The 22,247-nt window shown below is 53.8% G+C and overlaps 1 protein-coding gene across 10 annotated transcripts in view; it reads left to right on the plus strand.

Annotated features, from left to right (window-relative positions):
* The window catches only part of Mad1l1 (mitotic arrest deficient 1 like 1), a 352,396-nt gene that overhangs the window by 244,108 nt on the left and 86,041 nt on the right, over positions 1-22,247 (plus strand). For all 10 annotated transcript variants that reach the window (XM_015502048.2, XM_048785331.1, XM_048785332.1 and 7 more), the window contains one exon: positions 11,661-11,868. In XM_015502048.2, the coding sequence (XP_015357534.1) occupies positions 11,661-11,868 (208 nt within the window). The remainder of the gene's footprint in view (positions 1-11,660; positions 11,869-22,247) is intronic.

Raw genomic sequence — 22,247 nt, forward strand, 5'->3', positions numbered from 1 at the left:
AAAGCCAGTTCGTTGATGTGCATTTGTGTGGTGAAATTTCCACAGTGCTGATTTCTTTTGATTTTTTATGAGAAGAATGATGTGTCCTGCATGCTAAGCCCCTTCTCCTCTCTCCTCCTGAGAAGCTCAGTCCCTTGGGCCCACCAGCCCTGAGCACCAGCTGGAGCACCCAGCACACTGGCCCCCTGCTTCTGTGGCCCCCTGGCCTTGGGGCCTCATCCCCCACAGACATGGACCAGCAGACAGTCAGGGGAGAAGGCCATTTGGCAGGCACACACGTTGCTCACAGTCCCATCATGCAGCGGCATGGTGTCTTTTTGCTCGTATTCATCAGGACACCCATGCATCTTTACCACCACTGCCCACACAACCAGAAAGCAAGTGGCCCAGGGAGTAGCAGGATCTGTGGCCACAGGCTGCCTCTCCCTGTGGCGTCCACATCCACACTGTCATTCTCAGAGTGGTGATGTACCTGTGGGCTGCAGCACCTTCCTTCATCTCCATGTGGTCCTTGCCAAGGTTTTAGGTGAGTCCTGTATCACCTCACAGCCAGGCTGTGATAAAGGTTGGACACATCAGGTCAGCCCAGGGCAACGCCCAACCGTGAGACATGCTGTTCTCCATGGGACAGCAAAGCCAATCCCTACCCTCAGGTGATCTCCAGGAACTGATAGGACCTAGCAGGGAGCAGGATGGCAGGGGAGCAGCACTCACAGGGGCCCTGCACAGTGGGCACCACACTAAGCACCCCTCTCGCCACCCATATCAGAAATAGGCCAATAGGAGCTGTGTGGGTTCTCAGGGTCTTGGGCCTCGCAGGCAGGTCCTCTCCCAACCTTGTACACCATTCCATTATTGGGTCAACCTTGCCCAAGCAAAGGGATTTCAATGGCTGGAGAACTTGGACTTGGTAGAGATCAACTAACTCTGGTGCCACAGACAGAAAAGATCATGAGATGCATCTCATATGGTTTTATGATTCTCTCACGGGTGTTGTATTGATCTTAGAAAGCACATTAGCTGTGGGACCCAGAAAGTCCACTCCTAGGCCTCAAAAGCAGGGACTCACATACATGGGCGCCATGTTCACAGTGGTCAAAACATGGAGACTCCAAGTGTCCACTGACAATTAAATGATAAATAAAATGTGGTCCATCCATAACTGTGGAGTATTATTCAGCTTTAAAAAAGAATGGAATTCTGATACAAACTGCTGTGCTGTAGAAATTAGCCAGTCACTAAGGTCAATACACCTCTGCAAGATCCCTGGAGACAGGGTGTCACAGCAGGGAGTTGGGTGTTTAATGGGTGCAGAGTTTCAGTGTAGGAAAGTGAGAAGGTTCTGGAGGTGACTAGTGTTGATGGCCACACAAGGTGAATGTGCTTAATGCCACTGAACTGTCCACTCAGAAATGGTTAAGACGGGAACTTTGTTGGGCATCTCCTGGAGCAACACAGGCCATGGACGGGGGACCCAGCCTCTTGGTGTCCATGACAAAGTGCTGGGGTGGCTGCTGTCTGGGCTCACTCCCATCAGGTGCCATTCAGCCCTCCGTGGCCCTTGGCCATCAGAACTTGCCACTACACCTAGGTCATCATTCACCAGCTGCTTCTCCGTTTGCCAGCCTGTGTCCGAGGCTTCTGCCAGCTCTTACCAAGAATCAGGTGGGGTGGTTTGGGCTGAAGTCATTTGCCTTCTCATGGAGAGCCCATGAGAGCAGAGGCCACCTGATTTCCAGAGCTGCTTCTGGGGCCTGGATCACTGGCTCCCCAGGGATGCCAGGAAGAGCAGCCCCAAACTGTAGCCTGACCAGTGCAAACAGGACCACATTCCTCCTCCTCCAAGAACAGGGCCTGGAGCCAGGCTGGGAAGTGAGCAGCCATCCCAACCTATCACCAGAGTCAAGGGGCCCTGGCCACTCCCCGCCCTTCACTCACCTACAGTGGTTGCCGCCATCTTGAGTTTGCCAATGTCCCCACCAGAGTAACCCACCTGCAGGGCCTGCAGGCAGTGTGAGTCCTGAGAGGCCAATGGAGCTGGGGGGAGCGGGGAGGTGTTGAGTCCGGGTCAGGACCTGCACCATCCAAACTGCCTTCAGCCCTTCCCATCTAGTAGATTTTCTTTGTGACTCTTCCCTCCAAATTGCTCACATGCTGCCTCTAATAGCAGCTCACCTCCTGGGACCCCAGGGAGTGTACAGGGGATGGTAGCTTGCTGAAGTTGGCTGTGCTGATGGTCCTGCTCTGCTGACAGAGCTGAGGTCAGGGAAGTGCTGACGAAGAGCACATGGTCACCAGGTGGCACTGGATGTGTGGGAGGATGGCAGACACTCGAGATGCCCAGTGGGAGGGAGTTTGTGCTCTCGTTGCTCCGCCCAGCCCTTGTCCCCGCTGTGTGGCCGTGTCCTCCAGGGTAGGCGTAGGATAGGATGGCTGCTTTCCACTGGCCTGTGAGTTGGGTTGTCCTCACCTCTGGACATCCCAAGAACAAGATTGGGGGGCCAAGAATTGGCCCAAAGTCATGCAGTTTGTAGCTGGTGAAACTGAGACCTAACTGGGCTCTCCTGGGTCCCCACATCAGCCACCAGTCCCAGGCGTGAGCCCAGATGTCTGTCCAGCATGGATCTTATCATGGCTGTGCAAAGGCCATCTGGCAGCCTCCTCCATCCCAAGGTGGAAGCTTGCCCAGGGCTGGTCACTGAGTATCGTGCCCTCCCTTCAACCTGTCTCCTTCACCCTGCCACTTGGGTGTCCGAAGCTGTGGTGTGCTGGGGCAGGAAGCCAAATTCAGATGTGGGTGGGAAGGCTTTGCTTTCCTCACCTTGACAGCTGTGGGAAGAGGAAGGGACACAGGGCCAAGCTGTGAACACTGGTCCCAGCAGCACCTCTGGTCCTGCTACCGCAGACTGGCCCTGAGCTTGTCCCCAGCCTCTGGAGGCCCTGGCCCCTCTCTTAGGATAGTGCCGTCCTTCCTGCAGGCGCTGATGTGACTGTCCAGATATAGCTCCAGCCTTATGTGGCATCATCAAGGTGTGTCCCCAACTGGGCACTGCCTTGGCCCCTCCTGTGATCTTGGACATTGGATTTGGCTTTGCCTGCTCTGGGATCCTTTTGGGAGAAATGGATCAGATCCAGCTTTTTTCCAAGTTAGGAGGAGAAGAAAAACACAACGACCTGTAGGTCCACTGGGTTTAAAAGACAAAAAAATGCAACGTAGATGAGAGAGGATCTAGTACTTCACTGTACCTGGTTTGATGGACACCCCTGGGCTCTGCTGTGTGTGTGGGGGAGAGGCCCATGTTTTCAGACAGAGTGGAGTTGAGGATGAGCCAAGGGCCTTGGGAGACAGGCCTCAGGATCAGCACTTTTAGTCCTTGCTTCAAGAGCCCTGTGGGGACCTGACACCCTATGCAGGTGTTGCAAAGACCATCCTCTCGTCTGTGGACCCATTGCTCTTCCCAAGCAGCCAGACTTCCATTATACAGATGAGGAAATTGAGGCTCAGAGAGAAAGGAGTGTGATTGAGTCTCAAACCCAGCACACAGCAGTACATGTTTTGGACAGCAGAATGCCAGTTCCAAGGGCCATGCCCTGGGCACTTGCCTTGAGGAGGCCCATGTTGTGCTGCTAAAGTGAGCAAGGGCCAGGCCTTTGCTATCAGGGCTGGGGTGGGGGTGGGGAGCTGCAGCATCTGTGGTGGCCGCTGTCTGTCTTTCCCCATGGGTCCCATGTGTCTGGCACATCCAGCCTCACTGGGCAGTGAGAGGGCTCTGCCCTCCCCTCAGAGCTGCAAGCTCCACCTCCCTGCAGGCCATCCCAGCAGGCAGCAGGGTGTGGGCTGGCGATGCTCGGGCTGCGTGGTCTTGGAGGCCTGAGGTTCAGCCCAGATTAACCCAGTTCAAACCTCAGTGATCTATAAAGGAGGCGCCTCCCTGCCCTGCCTATGGACTAGCAGAGGGTCACGTGGGCTTCCTGAGGCAGCTGCCCAAGCCCAGCTGCCTGTCCCTCCTCTTGTCCCTTTTTGAGAACTTGTTGCTCACAGTTCATAGCCCAGGGCCTGAGGATTGTGAAGGGTCTGAGCCAGGTGGCTGAGATATGGGGCTTGGGGGGCTCCCCCTGGGCTGTTCCTTCAGAGGACTCTACTGGCTGTGGCGGCTCAGCACTCAGCCCTTCCCTGGCTGAGGAAGGCTTCCCCCAGTTCCCCTGACCCTGGTGCCTCCCTGTCCTGGTCACCTTGGTGGCCTGGAGTTTAGCATGGGGTCAGGGATGGACAGATATGCTCTCTTCCACGTTGTCATCTGCCTTGTCACTAGGAACCCAATAGACTGTCATCCAGGGAGCGTTGTGAGAAGAGTCCCCAACCTGTGCTGGGCCCTGGCAGGCCCTTCCCTCTCCTAGCCCTGCCCTCCCTTGTCCTCACCCTCAGAGCTGGGACTCCAGCCTCGACGTGGGATACGGGGGGTTCCACGTACAGGGCTGGGCTCCTGGCCTCTGCCTTTTTCCTGGTTCAGTTCTGCCCCTTCTCCAGCCCCAGACCCAGCAGCCACCGAAAGCTGCCTTGCTCTTGTTGCCAAGCTGTGTCTCCTTCTGCCAGGAGGGGTATTGATTTGGTTTTGAGGCTGGATGATTTATAAATATGCATAAGGGTTGGCGGTTATTTAACTGTGCTTTTTAATTCTCCTTGCGTTGCTGCCTCTTCCCAGCAGGGTCTCTTAGTATGCGAGTCAAGTACAGGGTGGCAGGCGGCCCTCCCTCCCTGCCTGCTGCCCGAGACCTTCCCAGGGGCAGCTGGGCCCTGGGGCAGCCGCCTGCCTGGCAGGGACGCAGGAGCGCCTCAGCATGCAGGCACTCAGGGAGGTTTTGTACTTAAAAAAGAAGGTCCTTAAAGATCCAGTTCCCTCTCACTGTTTCACAGAGGGAAACCGAGGCCCTGAAGATGGGGGCCTGCACATTAGGGGCAGAACTTACATTAGGAGCAGAAATGAAGCCGATGCTGATCCCACCCAGGGCAGTGGCTGTTCATCTGAATTTACATGGACTTGAGAAAGAAGTCCCCGAAGTAGACCGGCCAGGGGTGGAGCCTCAGGCTGTCCCAGGGCACCGGCCCTCAGGGAATCTGCACTGTGCCCCTTAACACCCCCTAGCTTCGTGTCTCCAGGGACGTGAGGCCCATGCTCCCTGAGCCCCTGAGCAGATTCTTCTCGGGAGCACAGTCCACAGGCCTGGCTTGGGGGAAGCTGGACCCGGATCCACAAGCCAGGGAGTGGCTTCCCCTCTGCTGACTGGTTGCTCCTGTTTAGCTGCGACCGCCCGCAGAAGCCGTCAGCCCGCTCACTCAGCAAGCGAAATGTTTTTGTTTAGTCAATAATTGCACCATCGCATCAAAGGAAGGTTCCAAACTTTCCTTTTGAGATTCTTGTCAGTGTCTCAACAGTTTTCTCAGCTGTGAATCAAACAAGGCGACAAATTTTAGCGGAAGATTACAGCCATTTCCCCCTTTCTTCTTCAGCACTGTCGTCTAGCAGCGATCTCAGCAAAGCCGTCCACCCGCTCCCATCTGCTCGTTCCACGCAGCGCCAGCCCCCCGCGTGGCACTCCTTCATGTTGGCGCAAACACNGGTTTTTTTTTTTTTTTTTGGTACCAGGGATTGAACTCAGGGGCACTCGACCACTGAGCCACATCCCCTGCCTTATTTTGTGTTTTATTAGAGACAGGGTCTCACTGAGTTGCTTAGGGCATTGCTTTTGCTGAGGCTGGCTTTGAACTCTCAAGACTCTTGCCTCAGCCTCCTAAGCCTCGGGATTACAGGCGTGCACCACCAAGCCCGGCTGGTGATGTGATCTTTCTGTGGGAGGATTGTATAGCTGTGCAGGCCTTGATAATTGGTGACACTTACAGGGCTCCCCTCCTGCCCTTTAGCCCCTTTGTCTTCACTGCCTGGCTACACGTCCCATACTAAGCTCAGAAGCCCTCCTGGGAACTCAGCACCGGGCACGGGGCCTACTTGGGTCTGACCCCTGAGTGTGCACCATGGGGGACAGGCAGCGCCACCTGCACTGCACCCCTTGCCCACACACAGCAGCAGTGGCACCGCACTGCCCCCCCCACAAGACCAGGCAAGTGATAGAAGAGCTCTGGAGGGACTGGCTGGTTATCAAAGAAGAGATGCTGGAACCCTTTCTCAGGACCCATCAGACTTTATTTCACACGTTATCCTCACCAACTGGTGTCTGATTTCTCAGCCCGTAGGACTATCTCGGTCCAGGAGATGTTATGCCTGTCATCCATTCATTCGGCAAACTCATATTGGACACCATGTGGCAGGCACTGTTCTCAGTACTGGCAGAGCAGCAGTGAGCCAGATGTAGTCCCTGTCCCCGTGGGCTGACCTCCTGGTGGGAGACAGCTAATAGAGTAAATGTCTAAGATGATGTGACTGTCTTAAGGTGCAAGTGGAGGTGCGGTAGCTGTCACTGTTGTCATTGTTTGGGGGCAGTGGAGGGGTGGTGGCTGTCCCTGTCAATGGTTCTGTGCAGTAGGTCTTTGTTGGGTGCTGTCACAGGCGGGCACTGCAGTGTCGTGTCACTTCCCTGGTCTACAGTGTAGGGTGAAGTCCTGTCCCTGGCAGCTCCCTTCAATTGGAGGGTCTCAGGTGGCTGACTGTCTCCTTCCTCTCCCAGGGAGAAATAGGGCCTCCCCTTCTGGGGAGGGCGATGGCTCAGGAAGGAGGCTGCAGAGGAGCATAGATCTAGACCCTGAGCCCCGCCCTCACTACCCAGCTAGTACCCTGGCTAGTCATACTGTGCCGACTAGGCCGCGTGTAGGGGGAAATGAGGGTCACATGGTCCTTAAGACACCCCAGGGTTTCCCATTGGGCACCCAGAAAGTGTACTACATTAGCTGTGTTCACCTGCTCCTTCCTCACATCCTGCACCAATCACCTCACACTCCCCATGGTTCCTGTTGGGAAGCCCCTGTCTGGCCAGGACATTTCAGGACATGGTGTTCTGCAGACAGCATGGAAGATTCTGGGTGGTAGGTGCCTCTTACAAACACCATCCCCTGCAGGACCTCACATTCTCAGCCATACTCGCTGTCTGGCCCCATCCCCTTAGCAACATGCCTGCCGAGGAGCCTCACTCTGACCCTCAGCGCCAGGGCATGGTGGTATCATTATATGTGGCAGCAGGGAGTGTGGCATTAGCCATCCCTGCCTCTCCTGTCCAGCACTCCCATCCCTCCTCGTGTTGCCTCCACGGGACTCTGCCATCTCTAGGCATCACGGAAAGTCAATTTAGTTTATAGAAATAGTTAACATGTTTATGACCTTGGAGTCCTTGGAGCACTCAGTGTCTCTAGTTTCTTCAGCCCTCGGCCTTCCACATTGCCCAGGTGCAGAAGGGAAGCTTGCTCCAGGCCGTGGCCAGCAGTGCAGCCCCTGGCTCTCCCAGCTCCTGCCAGACTCCAGACTAGGGTTCAGTGCCTCCTGCCCGAGGTGCAGGCAGGCTTCAGAGCCTTCTGACCACCTGTTACCATTTCTGCCCTGCCTGCTAGGCTTGTCCATCCACCTGCTGCATCTCTGTGGGCAGCAGGATGGGGCAAGTACTAGGTGCTAATGAGGACAGGTTTAGGAGTTTGGTCTCAGCCTGGACATGGTGGCTTTTTACAAACCAAACCCCTTTTCCCAGCCAGCCCAGCTTAGCACCTAGCCACACTCTTTGGGTAGGCTGGTCATCACACCCCGGGAGGGGCAGGGAGTACCAGAGACAGTCTTCATCCCTGGGCCTGAAGACACTGTCATGTCAGATGTGGGCAGCCTGGTCACACATGTGCCCTAATGTCTGGTGGCCCTCCAGTACTTTGCTTTGGATGTGTATAGATTTCATAGGAATCATCATTTTTTCTCCAGTTTATCAGACTTTTTAAGAATTTCTGTTTGTTCTCTTCTGTTTTGAGTTGGTTTAATTAGTTGAACCCCTTTTTTGGGGGGATGGGAGTGGGCAGGGACCAGGGACTGAACCCAGGGGCACTTAACCACTGAGCCACATCTCCAGCCCTTTTTATTTTTTATTTTGAAATAAGGTCTCACTGAGTTGCTAAGGGCCTTGCTAAGTTGCTGAGGCTGGGTTTGAACTTTCCATCCTCCCACCTCAGCCTCCGAAGCCCCCTGAATTGTAGGCATGGACCACCATGCCCAGCTTGGATCTTATTTTTGACCTTTAAGTTCCCCGATGCACAGAGGGGACCCTGAGTTTTTTCAAGGAAAACATAATCTCTGCAGATGGACTGATCATCAGGAGTTTGGGTCTCAGTGGGAGCTGATATCTCCTGTGCCTGCCATGTGGTGTTGGGTTTTTCCACAACAGCGTTCCGCCCAGGGGCCTTGACGTTCACAGGCCTGCTGGGAAGAAGGGCCAGCCTTAGGTACATCACATGCTTCCTGACCCCCACCTGCATCTCTCACAGCTATGGGAGGATGCTGAGGCCTGGCAGGTACAGTCCTGTCCAGGGTCATGCTGGTGGCCTCCAGGATGTATCTGTGCTTCTACCTCACCACGACTTGAGGCTTCTCTCCCAGGAGGTCAGTTGTGTTGCGTTCTAGGGAAGAGGAGGAGGAGGAAGCCATGGTCCCAGCCCAGGCCCCAAGGGGTCATGTGTTGCTGCCCTGGGGGATAGGAACATTTGTGAGTCAGGAAAGGGACTTGTGAAGGCCACATGTCTCATCCTCACCCAGGGGGCAATTTGACATGACCAACCAGTCTGCTTTGCCCAGCCCATAAACCAAGAATTGTTTTTAGGTTTATAAACATTTGCAAAGAAAGATCAAAAGAATGTTTTGGAACATGTGAAAATCATATGGAATTCTGGTTTGGGTTTCTGTGACACAGTGTTGACATTTAGCCTTGCTTGCTCATGCGTCTGTCCACCATGGCTGCTTGCTCGTCACAGCCAGAGTTGGGTGTTGAGGGCAGAGAAGGTGACCTGCAGATGAGGCCCAGGTGTACCCTCTGACTGCACAGGGAGCGCTGGGCCTGGTTCTCTCCGTCTTCCTGGCTTCCTGAGCTCTGTGCTGAGGGAAACCGACCCGTGTCCAGATGCGCAGGCTCCACAAGACAGGCCCCAGCGGCTGCTGTCAGAGGCTCTCCCGGGCGGCTTGGGCGGTAGAATTTCACACGCTTGGTTATCTCCCCAGACTGTTGAAATTGGATGAAATAATCCTTTCAACCCTGACATGTGTGATTCAGCTGAAGTTCCAGGGGTCTCTTTATCTTTTGGGGTTTTACAAGTTTCTCAGAAAACCCATAAAGAGACATGCAAATCGTCTCCCGCCCTGGCCTCAAGCCGCTTCCTCCCCCCCCCTCCTTTCTTCCATGCACTGATGGAGGCCTCGCCTGTCCTCCTGCACTGAGGGAGGCTCTGGAGGTAGGCAGGAGCCTTGTTTGCAAACCCAGCTTGCTCTCTGCAATGGCTTCTGCCGCCACTGTGGTGCCCATGAGTCTCTGGCCCGTGTCTTCATTTCCGTCTCCACTGGCCTCTTCTGCAGAAGGACTTGAGGGCCAGCAGTTTGCTGTCTGAGGTGGCGGCAGGATCTTTTAGTTCCAAGGGGTGGTGTCCAGGGTGGGATCTTGCTGGGCCTCTCCCAGCTCCCTGCTCTTCTTAGGAGTCACATCTTGTGGGGTTCTGGGAGGCTAGCCAAGAACTGGCAGGTTTTGGCCCCTGGTGAAATGCTTGAGGGGCACTGTCCAGTCTTATCCACACCATCCTTCAATGGAGGGACAGTGCCCCACACAGCTTGAGCTCCTGGAAAGCTAGAAGATCCCCATGCTCGGCCTGCCTGACCTCTCCCCCAGCTTCTTTCCCCACCCAGAGCATTTGCTGCTCTGAACAATGGTAGCCGTTTCCCCTGCTCCTTAGAGGAAAGAGGGACTTGTGGGCAGGAGGCATAAGGGTAGGGAGAGAGGGAAGTCCCTGTGCGGGGGGAGCCGGGAGGAAACAAGCAAGCACAGTCTCCCTCTGTAGGCCCAGTGTCCCTCACCAATGGAGCAGGGTGGAATGTGGCTCTGAGGGATGGGCTCTGTGGCCCAGTAGCACCCTGCTTGTCAGGTGGAACATGTCCCTGAGCCACATGCCTGCCCTGTTAGTGTTGTCCCTGGCCCCAAGGCCTTCCCTGGAGCAGGTTACAGGGCCTCCTCACCTGGGTGGCAGTTCTCTGCAGGGGCCCAGGCAGTGCCAAGAGAAGGTTCCAAAAGGCTTTGACGCCTTCCTCCCTTGTTCTCTCCGGGAGCAGGACAGCCCAGGGACATGATGGCCTGAGAGCACAGCTTCTGACCATGTTCCTGAGTCACCTCAGACCCACAGAGGTCCATCCTGGTCCAGCAGAGGTAGCATGGCTGTCTCCTGGTCTTCCTAGGCAGCAAGATGGGTCTCTTCAGAGGATTTGCCACATGCTGTTATGGAAAGTTGTGCCCACTCACGCTGCTGTCTCACACACTGCTTGGCTGCTCTGCCCCCCGCCAGGAGGGCTGCCCTCTGTGTGTGCGACGTGGATGTGGGCACCTCGCTGGCCTCAGTTTTCGATCCCCTTGTGACCTGTGTGAGCCCCTCTCCATGTGCTCATAGCCCTTGGGGTGCCTGCATCTGTCTGGTTTTCGCCTGTTTTCAAGTGAAGTCCCTAACATTTCTCATTCACTCTTGAATTCTTCATGTATTCGGGGTTTGAGTCCTCGGTTGGGTGTGTGTTTCTGGTCACCTGGACCTTGATGAACAGGAGTTCTTAGCGCCCTGAGTCTAGGCTTGCTCCTCCCTTCCTGTTAAAGAGGCACCTCTTGAACGTTATTTACCAATTTGCCACTCCATATTTGTGAAGGTGTTCTTTTATGTTTTCTTTAAAACTTTACCTTGTAACAAGATTTCAGTCCCCCTGGAATTGGTGTCTGGGTGGTGAGGTCAGGGTCATGTGGCTTGCGCTGACCTTGCTGTGGTACTGCGAGGTATCAGTGATTGAAGACTGTGAGGTGTGGTGGAGCCTGCTGGGCTCGGGCCTTGTCCTCTCGTTGGGGGTTGCCTGGCTGGTGCTGGTCTGGCAGGTAGACTGTGTTCCTGGGAGAGGTCAGCAACTGGCATGTGGTCAGCGGTGACACTCTGTACTGGCTCTCCATAAGTCTAAAATCTTTCCAAATCATAGAAGTATTTAGTTTTATTTTATCACTGTGGGTAGGGAGAGGCACAGTATGGGGGTAGTAAAAGCCCAGTCATTCAAGTATTTGTGTCATGAGTTGTTCTTAGATTGGATTTAAGAAGCCTTGGCAGAGACACATGTGTGGTGAGGACCTGCAGTGTCCCAAGGGGTGGGCCAGCTGGTTTATTTTCTCTCCTTAATTCAGTAACTCTTCAAGGCAAGTGACAACGTGATCTCTTATTGGTGAAACAGCAGAACTCAGAGAGGGGAAGGGCCTTGTCTGTACCACTCAGCAGCCCTATAGCCCTGAGACTCGGGCCTGCTGTGTGGCTCCCTGACAGCCTCATTGTGCTCAGCTCCTGACAATTTCTTGATCCTCACACTCAGTATTATGAGCCTCTTGTCTCTTCTGTTTGCATCGTCAAAGCCTCATGGTCTGACCCACACTGAGGTGATCCTGTGCTGTGCTTGGTCCCCCAGGGTGACTACGACCAGAGCAGAACCAAAGTGCTGCACATGAGCATGAACCCCACCAGCGCGGCCAAGCAGCGTCTGCGTGAAGACCGGGACCAGCTGCAGGAGGAGCGTGAGCGTCTTCGAGGGCTCGTGCGTGCTCTGGAGAGAGGGGGCCCCATCCCCGCTGACCTGGAGGCCAGCAGCAGCCTGCCTTCATCCAAGGAGGTGGCAGGTAAGGCCATTGCCCAGCCCCTGGCATCCAGTGGGCAGGTTCACCTCAGTGTCACAGGGGGGCAGCGTGGCTGTAGCCCTGGGCAGCCAGGCCTTGGGGACAGAGCATGAGGACCCCCATGGTCCATAGAGACTTTCCTGCAGGGCTGTGCAAACAGGGTTGGTCATCCACATCTGCAGGCGGCAGGAAATAACTCGGGCAGCACTAGAGAGGTAAGCAGTGGAGATCTTCTCAGACCCCTGGAACAAATTAATATCATTTATCAGTTTGTGTGTGCCCCATTAATCATGAGTAAATCCAATTCTCCGTGAGAACAGGGGCCATCTTTCATGGGTCTAAGTACACTTCAAAGAGCCCAGGGGCCCTTGCTGCAAGGGCCTGTGACACCAGGGAGGAACGAGGGCAGCTCCAAGTCGGTGCCTCTCACCACCCTCTCCCGCCTGGAAGCCAAACAACCCTTGGAGCCTGTGCTCGTCACCTCCAATGCTGAGTCTCTTCATGGCCTTGGAGAGCATTGCAGTCCCCAAGTCCTGCGTTGGCTGTGTCCACTCTGCAGCTGCAGAGAAATATACACATCTGCATGGAGGGTGCTCGCAGAGGCTCTGGGGGCTGAGGTGCCCTGTGCGCTGTCTGCATTGGAGAGTGCTTGGTATTGCCTGAGCAGGGCCTCAGAGTGACCCGGGAGGAGTGTGACCCTTCCACTCCTCCGCTTGGGCATCTGATGGCTCACTCTTGGGGGCACTTGCAGGGGTGTCTGCTGGGCTGGGGCCTGGAGGCTGGAGGCTGCTGTTTTGTTGACACTTGCATCTCACGTTCGCTCAGGCTGCTTGTCACCCTGTGAGGCCCTTTGCTTCCTGTGTGTGTGTGTCATCTCATGCTGTGGAGGCGCTTGACGCTCCCCTTGAGAGTCCTGGAGTGGGAGAGAGGTTATTGGCCTGCTAGGCCCCTTCCTGCAGCGCCAAGCCAGTCTGAAGCATCAGGGCAGTTGCCCTCGTCCTCCTCCTCATTCCTGTGTCGTCTCCCTCCTGCTGTGTGCTCCTACCCAGGGACCAAGACCTCCAGTCTGTGAGTGATGGAGGAAGCCCTAGGACACAGGAAGTCTCCTGCCCAGCAAGGCTTGGGGGCACCCAGGCCTGAGATGGAGTGACAACTGTGCCATTCCTAGCACTGGGACTTCCCGCAGCTTCTGTGTCTCAGCTGTGAGACAGACCACGTTGGCACCGCAGAGTGCCTGGCACATGGCTGGCACTCAGTAACTGTTCACCAGCTGTATTTTATTGTCCCTGGTCTTGTTACAAGGTTCTTATAACTATCCTTAGCACGTGGTGGTCTTGGGGCACCCCGAGTCTTGGAACCTGCCCTGGCGCTCAGGTTGCCAGCGCCCCCTGTGTGATAGGGCCTTTCTTATACCACTTCCTGTGGGCTTGGGCTCCGAGCAGTATGGGAGGTAGTGGGACTCGCCGTCTCTCAGTGTCTTAGAGGATGGCGGCTGTTTATATGGCTCCCTGTGACCTGGCGTCCAGCGTATGTGGGCAGTGCATACTCACGCACACATTCCCCCCCATACCTCACCCCGTCTCTCCCATCTCGGGGGTTTAGAATTAACATTTGGGGTCTCTGCATGAACTCACATTGACCTTTATTAGGTCCTGTCCTACTTTCTGTAGACCAAGGCATCCAGACACCCTGAGAAATGTGCCAGAACCAGACCAGGAACCCATCCCTGGCAGTTCCTGGGCCACTCCCTTTCCGGGGTGGAGCAGAGCAAAGGAATGGCACAGTGTGCTGTGGGGACAGCCAGTCCCTAAAGTGCTTCCTAATCCTCACGCTTCTGAATTCTCTCCACCAGTGCTCTTTCGTTCTTGGCATCGCTGCTAAGGCTACGGGAAAGCAGCCAGGAGGGACTCTCCTGGAGTAGATGCCCCTGCCCAGTCACCAGCCTGCCTATGAGCTGGCCTGGGGAGTCTGGGGCAGACCCAGTTTGGGGCAGACCCAGTTTGGGGCAGAGCATGCTGTGAATGGGAGGTCTCCTGCTGACCTGAGGGCGGGCTTTGTGGCCACTGGCCAGGCCTCCAGCAGAACCCAGGTAGGAAATAGGCCAAGGAAAGAGGAAACCTATCATGGGACCACCCGGCAAGCTGGTGGCAGCTCTGGGCGTCTTCCCAGCCCTCCCACCACGCAGGCTTCTTCTGCCATGCTGTGGTGTGACAGTGTCATCCTTGTACTCCTTCCAGCCATGGATTCTCCTGCCTTGTGCCATCTATGTGTCCATGGCAGGTTTTAGAGCAAAGAATGCAGACTCAGAACATCACAGGTAGACCTCTTCCTTGCAAAAAGATTCTTGGGAGAGACCCAGCATCACCTGGTGTCCCTTAAGCATTTGCCCACTGACTGCCAATTCATTTTTCTGGTCATATGTGCTGAGCTCCTCCTGTGGACCAGGCTGTGCTGGTCTTGGGCACTCAGTGCAGGGAGTCTGGCTGTGGTGAATGGTAGAGGCCACAGCAGATAGATTTTGTGACACTTAGGGAACTGAGAGACACCCAGAGCTTCCCTTCAAGAAGAAGGGCAAGTCCAAGGTTGCCTGGAAGCTGGAGGATGAGGGACTCAGGTCAGACATGGGCAGCCTGTCAAGAGTGTGGCTGGAGGTGAGGGCAGGAAGGAGGCCTGTGGCATGGGGTGGGGCATCTAAGCCCAGGTGGCTCACTGGACTTGCCCGTGTGCTGTACCTCCCAGGCCCCTGAACTCACAGTGAGGCAGGTTGGTTTTTGTTTTGCTTGCTGTAAGATTTACACCCACAGAGACGATGCAGCAGCGAACTTTCAAATCTTTTAAGAAGAGCTGAGCCCTTGATGACTGAGTGCTCAGGAAAGAGGGTTCTAAACCAGTGCGTGGCCAAAGAGCCAGTCTGCTCATGCCACAAGACTCCCCAGAGGGCCCAGGAAGGAACAGCAGCAGATGGCCCTGGGGAGGTGCCTGGCTAAGATGAGGAGACCTAGGACCTTGGTTGAGAATTTAATTAAGAGATTGTCCCAGGTCTTTCCCTCACCCTATTCGTGGGCAGTAGCCTCTCCCCCAGGAAAGATTAAAAAAATAAATAAATAAATAAAAATAAAAAACTAAAAACCCAGCCACTTATTCTCTTGCAACAGTGCTTCCTGAAGTGGGGGCCTCAGGCTGGTGCAACCCTACCTGGAACTTGAGAAATGCAGATTCTTAGGCCCCATCTCAGACTAATTCAGAAGCCCTGAGATGGACCCTGTGCTCTGCTCACACACCCTCCATGTCACATAGATGACAGGGAAAGGGCCCTGGACAGGTCCAGTCAGGACAGGAGGCCCAGAGAGAACACAGAAGCTGAGGTGGACAGCTGCAGGTAAGTCCTAAGGTGACCCTGCAGCCCCAGTGAGAACTTTTCCTGGGAGATGTTGACCAGCCTGGGAGGGTGCTGACTGGAGGTCCCAGGGGACAGCGATCTCCATGGTGTGGTCCACAGAGGACAGGCTTTCCTCTCCTGCTCAGAGGTCCTTGGGTGCCCCATGACACATCTCCTGATGATAAAGGATAGCCAGGGGTTGGAGGATAGCCAAGGATTTTCAGAACTCTGGAAGGCAAAAAAAAAAAAGAAAAAGAAAACACACCTAAATGTGCAAACTACAGAGCAACATGTACAAAGTGCCCACTGGGGGAATGGGCCTCCAGAGCAGAAGAGAACCCAAAAGAGGCATCTTGAACCTGACCAGTGAGAAAGGCTTTTCAGTAGCACCATGAGAACAGGTGCCTTCAAGCAATTCAGAGAGAGAACGAGCTCTGGGCGTGTAAAAGTGTCCAGAGTCAAATGGAAGTTTTAATTGAACATTTTTAAGATGAAGTTGAGCAGGCTTATCAGAAAATTGCACAAAAAGACAGATGAAGAAAAGGAAATAGAGGTGAGAGGCGGAGAGGACCAGCCCTGCAGTGCATAGAAGGAACCCGGGGTGCAAGAGGGTGTACCTGGAGCTCTGAGGGAGGGTTCCCAGCAGGCAGGGAGCGAATCCCCATGGAAGATGCGCAGAAGGTCCTTTGCACAGATGAGGGCAGGTCCTCCTGCGCACATCCTGATGGCACTCCAGAGCCTTGTGGACAGAGGAGACCCTGGGAAATTCCAAAGGAAAACAAGACATCCCTTCTCTAAGGGCCAGGGACCAAAATGACCTAACACTCCTCAGCAGCAGCATAAGAAAGTAGGAGGCACTTAATGGAAGTGACTTGGAGCTTAGGACCCATGACATGGCCACTGTCATTTTCAGATGGTCACGGTGTTTTAAAATTTACCTGTCCTATATCCTTTCTTGGAAAGTTAGTCTAGGATGTACTCCAATAAAATGAGGGAGTAAACCAAGAAAAAAGATACAGAATCCAGGAAGTAGGAGGGAGTTTACAGGGCATCTTCCTGGCTCACCAGAAGGCAGTAGGTGACACCAGTGTGTCAGATCCAGAAGACACCATGTCAGAGGTTGGAGAAATGTTTAGTACCAAGGTGGAGGTACTAAAAGACGAAGCGAAAGCCAGGGTCCCAGGGAAAGGGCAGGCGGCAAGGTGTGGGGGTGGCTGCTCCCTGACAAGTCTGTTTGTGTTACTGAGCTCTGAAGTTGTACATGAAAACAAAATGTAAAGTTGACGAGAATAAGGCTGATGGCAAGCTGTAGAAGCTTAGTGACAGAGGCTCAGCAGAAGCCCAGCAGCCTCTGAGGATGCCATGGGGACAGGCAAGGTGACTGGGCACCACTGTTCAGTGGGCAGGTGGGAAGAGTCGGGTCACCCTAGGCCCCCTTCTTGGAGGCCTTTCTTGTGGGGGAAGAGCCCCCATTGCCTAGCAGGGGGACAGCTGGGATGAGGTCGGGGGGATGTGTTTGGAGGAGTGAGGCTGCCCTTTGGGGGAAGGTCTGCTCCTCGTGCTATTCGTGGGCTCACACCTGGAAAGGGGAAGATGTGTCATTGACAGAGGAGGACCATGGTCCTGGCAGCCTCCTGCCTATCTCCCTGGCTCCCAGCAGAATTCCTCAGAATTTCGTTGTGGCCACTCTGCACCCCCCAACCTGTTTCTGAGCACAGATGAGGAAACCGAGACATAAACAGATGAAGTTGCAGGCCAAGGCCCAGTGGTCTAGCTCAGCTGAGGGTACACTCTTTCTGCGGATGTGCCCACCTCCCCTGCCAACTTATTAGGGCATCTAGCACCTTGTTGTAGCTCCCAGGCAGCAGGCAGGCAGACAGCTGTGGCTTCTCCATTGCTGGACGGGTCGCTGTCCTCCATGGAAGCTGTTCAGTTCCGCCTCTCCAGGCTTTGAGTTGTTGGCAGGGTCCCTCCCAGGCTCCCAGCCTCTGGTGATTGGGCTTCAGGGCACAGGCTTGCAGGTTGGTGGACAGCAGAGCTGTCACCACCAAGAGACCTAGATCATAGACAGTCTGCCAGTTCTGGAAGAGAGGCCAGAAAGAGCAGGTGGGTGAGGTGGGCATTGGAGACCGCGCTGGCTTCTCTCTCAGGCAGTCCACCCTCGTTTGGCCTCCATTTTATGTTTACCATGAGTTTCTGAGGGCTTTTTTTCTCTGGCCTGGGCCCTGGCTCTGGGGGCCAGAGAGGACAGAAACAAACAAGATGGCCTCTGCCCTCGGGGCCCTGGGGTAACTGCCTGGCCTCTCCGACCCCACACCAAGAGCACAACCCTGCTGGCAGAAATCTGGGCCCCAGCCTCCCCACGCTGCCTTCTGGCTGCCTGCATGGCCCCTGCTGCACCCAGACTTTGCCAGAGAGATTATTAATCGCAGTTTAATCAGGCAGTGCATTAATATTAAAACAATCTAGTCCTGTCAGGGTGGCACTTTGAAGGTGATCAGTTTTGCCACTGCCTGACTGTGCGGGCACAGCGGATCCCAGGGATGTCTCTGGGGAGGAGACGAGGGAAAGCAGGCTGCACTGAGCTCCCCTGACCCAGCCCTGGGAAGGAGGACATCCGGGGGCTTGGTTTGGGGCTGCACCTCAGTGCTCCCCACCTGGGGCTGGGACAGAGGGCAGTGCCTCTGTCTCGTTCACGCCTAGGCCGCTGCCTCTGCAGACTGACTGCCCTCTTCCTGCTCCCACACCATGGCAGTGCAGCCCACCTCAGCTATGGTGGCACGGAAGGGTGAGATGCCAACCTGTCAGTGCCAGGCATCAGTGCACTGCTCCCATTTAGTGTGGGCCTGTCCTAAGTCACAGTCCCTGAGCCCCTGGGGCAGAGTCACCACCTCCCAGGCCTCAGTCTGCTTATACATAAAGGTATGTACACAGTGCAAGGTGGAAGCAGGAAGTAGGATGTGGAACTTTACCACCGTGGCCCTGCATGGCTTCTTGCCCGTTCCACATTCCGTGGCTGCTACTATGCTCTGAGCCCCAGTCCCTGCACCCCAGTGCTGCAGGTCCCTCCAGTAGAGCAGCAAGGCTTCTGTGCTGGGGGTGGAGGTCCTGGCCAGCAGGTCTTTTAGGCCTTTAACAAGCAGCAGTGTCTGCTTTCCTGTGGCCCCTGAGGTTTCTGTGAATAATCTACATTCACTCTGACAGTTTCCCTCCATGTAACAGGTGGGATTTTTTAGACAGTAAAAGCAGTGACATTCATAGATCAGAAGTCGAAGGTAGGAAACATATACCCTGCAGAGCCAAGTCTGGTAGGTTCGGTGTATGTCAGTGTAGCAGTGTGACATCTGTCAGGTAAAGGGGTACAGATAGGGATGTGGTTTCCATGAGCCAGTGCTGCTTCTCAGTGGACTGTGGAAACTGGGGCCTCTAAAGCGTCTGTAAATCGTGCTTTAAAGATACCAGCATCTCTGTTGTCTTGGACTTGTGTCTGGTAGTCGTGTTCTTCTCAGCAGGTCTGTATTTTCCTGGATTCTCATGTGCAGCTTAATTCTGAGTTGTATTCTGGACATTTTGAATGCCATGTGAGGCCATTCCAGGTCTTTCTACACTCTGTACAGAACGTTGGTTTCTGCTGATTGTCATGGGCACTCTGCCCAATTCCTCATGGCAGTCCAGCCCACGGGTCTTTGCCATGCTTCTCAGAGCTTCTGATGCTGTGGTCTGGGTGGGCCAGTTTGAGTCCTGGGCAGTGGGTTAGCCCAGAGTCCAGTTCTCGAGCCCTTGGTGTGTGTTCTGGGTGTAACCCCCATGCTCAGCTCAGGGAGGTCCTCAGGACCCCCGTGAGTTCCCTTTGCAGGACCCTGCTGGCTTTGTCCCCGACTATGCCAGCCACCGTGCCGAGAGGAAACGCATCAGGGTTCGCCCCCACTACCAGGCTCCAGGCGTCTGTGCAGCTGTATCCCAGGATTGCCTGGCTGCTGGATGGAAGAAGAAAGATAAAAGGACAGATTTCTGTCACTTGCTTCTCATGCCAGAAAGCAAGGGCAGCCCTTGACACCCTGTCTGTGCGTCACTCAGGCCAGGCTTGAGGTGCTTTCATGTCTGGGCCAGGTAGAGCCAGAATCAGACAGATGACAACAAACTCCGAGGCTCAGGGCACAGCTTCAGGATTTAAGACGGTGTGATATCATCTGATAGACTGAACCCCTGACCATAAAGCTTCCAAGAAAGAAATCTCCAGGTCCAGATGGTTCACCAGCAAATTCTACCAAACACGCAGAGAAAAGTGAATAGCAATCCCCCACAGCTCTTCAAGAAAACAGAAGAGAGAGCGTCCCAGCAGACCCAAGGAAGCATGAGCTCACCCTGATTTCAAAGCCGATGACAAGACTAAAGAGAAAAACCACAAGAATTAGTTTATTTATTCCAAAAACACAAGACTGGTTCAGTGTTAAGCATCAGATGATATAATCTAAAAAAGAAAACTCACACAATCAGATCAATAGATACAGTACAAGCATTTGTCAAAATCCAAAACCCATTCGTGACAGAAACTCTCAACAGGAAAAGATGGGACTTCCTTCACACAAAGAAGACCACATCTGCCTCAGACCTGATCATGCAAGACCGGAAGCAGCTCCCCCAGGACAGAAGTCCCTGGCAGACCACCCATGACAGTCAGCCAGAGTCCTACAGAGGCAGGCAGGCAGGCAGGAGAGGAAGTGGAGGCAGACAGGCTGGAAAGTGGGGATGTGGTGCATCCTATTCACAGGTGGCTCGACTGTCCCTGTGGACAGTCACACACAATGAAGAGAAATCCTGATTATGTCCCGTAGCCTTGCTGCACCCTCTTTAAGTGGGTGCATGCACATGTTGTGTGATACCATATACTAGCAATGACCATGTGGAAACCAAAGTTAAAAACAGCCTCATTTCTCTTCACTGCCCCCCAAATGTAATCCATAGATGCAAATCTTGACAGAGCTGTGCTGACAGCTATGAAACGCTGCAGCCAGCAACTGGAGGTGAAAATGGAGAGTGTCATGAGGCGCTCATGGGTTAGAGGTTCCACACGGCGGCCACCAGCTCTACCCACCCGAGCTCCAGGTCCTGTGTGGTGCGAGGCAGACCTCTCGGGCTCCCTCCTCAGCCAACCTCAGCCTTTCCCACTTCCCAAGGTTCTCAGGGAGGACAGAGTTGGGCCGCACCCTTGGTCACACAAGCCCAGCTCTGAGAAGATGCACATCATAGCATGTCGTGGTGGAACACTGCCCAGGGAGGGCCAGACTGCTGGCACTCTCTGTGGGGGAGCCAGACATGGTGCTGCCAGAGGCCCCCACAGTGGAGGAAAAGGCAAAAGTGCAAGCTCACGGAATGGACTGGGCTGCTAGCTGGCTCCACAGCCAGGGCAGAGAGTTGCTCTTCAGGTGATGGAACTGTTCCAAATCTGGATCTGGGCCGTCACAGTCATCTCTCCCTGTGTTAGGCTTTATAGACCTGATCACCAAAACATGCCATCTTTCCACATGATTTGTAAAAATTATAAATTAAAATGGCACCTTGTTTGTGCATTTTCTTCATTAAGCACAGGAAGAATGTTTTACTTTCTCTCTTCAGAATGGCCTCATCACGAGGCCTAGACACACACCTGGAGTCCTAGAAACTCCAGAGGCTGAGGTGGAGTTTGAACCTAGGAGTTCAAGACCATTCCCTACCCCAAAAGAAAAAGAACGGTCTCATTGTAACCTCTGTGTCTTGACCTCTTTTTATATTGTTTATGTAGAAACTTAACTTTGGGGTTTTTTTTTTTTTTTTAAATAATTTAGAGTCTGAAATTTTTTTGGTCTCATCTATTCTGTTACTTTTAAACTTTTAGTGATATGACAGGCAATTCTATTTTCTTCTGGGCCCTTTGGCTTATTTTTAATATTTAAAGATTTAATCTTAGAACCTGTTGTTTGGTATGTGGTATGTGACGCCATCTAAATTGATCTTTGTCCATGTCACTCAACGATCACCCTGGTGTCACTTATGTTCCTACTTGCCCCATAGGCTTATAATGTATGTCTCGTGTTTATTAAGTTTTTATGCGTAATAGAATCTGCATTCAGATGTTTGGGGTTTATTTCATTTATCCATATGGTATTTTCAGAAATTATGATTTTAAAAGGTTTTAATATCTAGTAATAGATCAGGCATTAATTTTTTAACTTAAAAATGTTCTTGCCTATTATTCTAAATTAATCTTAGAATTACCCTTGTCAAGTTCAAGCAAAAGCCATTGAGGCTTTATTTTTAAATGAGATTACACTGAAGTTCTAAATGAATTTGGTAGATGAACTTTCATCTCCACAGGGTGCTTCTGAGCAGGAAGTGTCTTGGGCTTGTGCGCCGGAGACATCCCAGGCACGGGCTTGTGGGTCAGGACCACCCTCTGGGTCAGGCAGAGAGCACCCCATATGAGCAGGAACGTGCTTACCTGGCTGCCCTTTGCCATCTGGGCCTCCAAAGTCGGCTCCCACCACTTGCCCGCCTCCCTCCACAGGCAGATTCTTTGATTGCTCTCATGCTGCATCCGGGGTCTAGAGTTGAGGTAGTAGGAGCCAGGAGAGGAGTCTGGGCCATCCTGTCTGGGAGGAAGCCCCTAAATCTACCAGGAACCAGCTCCTTGGTGACTCTGACATAAAGCCTAGGCATAGGCTATCTGGTCACTGTGATGAGGTCATCCATCGGTTCAAGCCTTCTTTTGACTTTCATACCCTGAGGATATGCTCCTCGCGGTACCATGGTGCCACCTAGCAGACGGCACACACTGGGCACATTGTGGGTCAGGTTCCACAGGGGAAATAACCAGTGGGACATGAAGCATGCACACAGAGGTGCTTATTGCATGCAGAGAGTCAGCTCACCAACAAGCAGTAGAGTTGGCAAGTCCTGAGAAGTGCAGGAGTGTGCGCAGCTGCGACCAGGAAAGCTGAGGGTACAGTTCAGTCGCAGGCACCAG

The sequence above is a fragment of the Marmota marmota genome, unplaced genomic scaffold, assembly GCF_001458135.2.
Source record: "Marmota marmota marmota unplaced genomic scaffold, marMar, whole genome shotgun sequence".
NCBI lineage: Eukaryota > Metazoa > Chordata > Mammalia > Rodentia > Sciuridae > Marmota > Marmota marmota.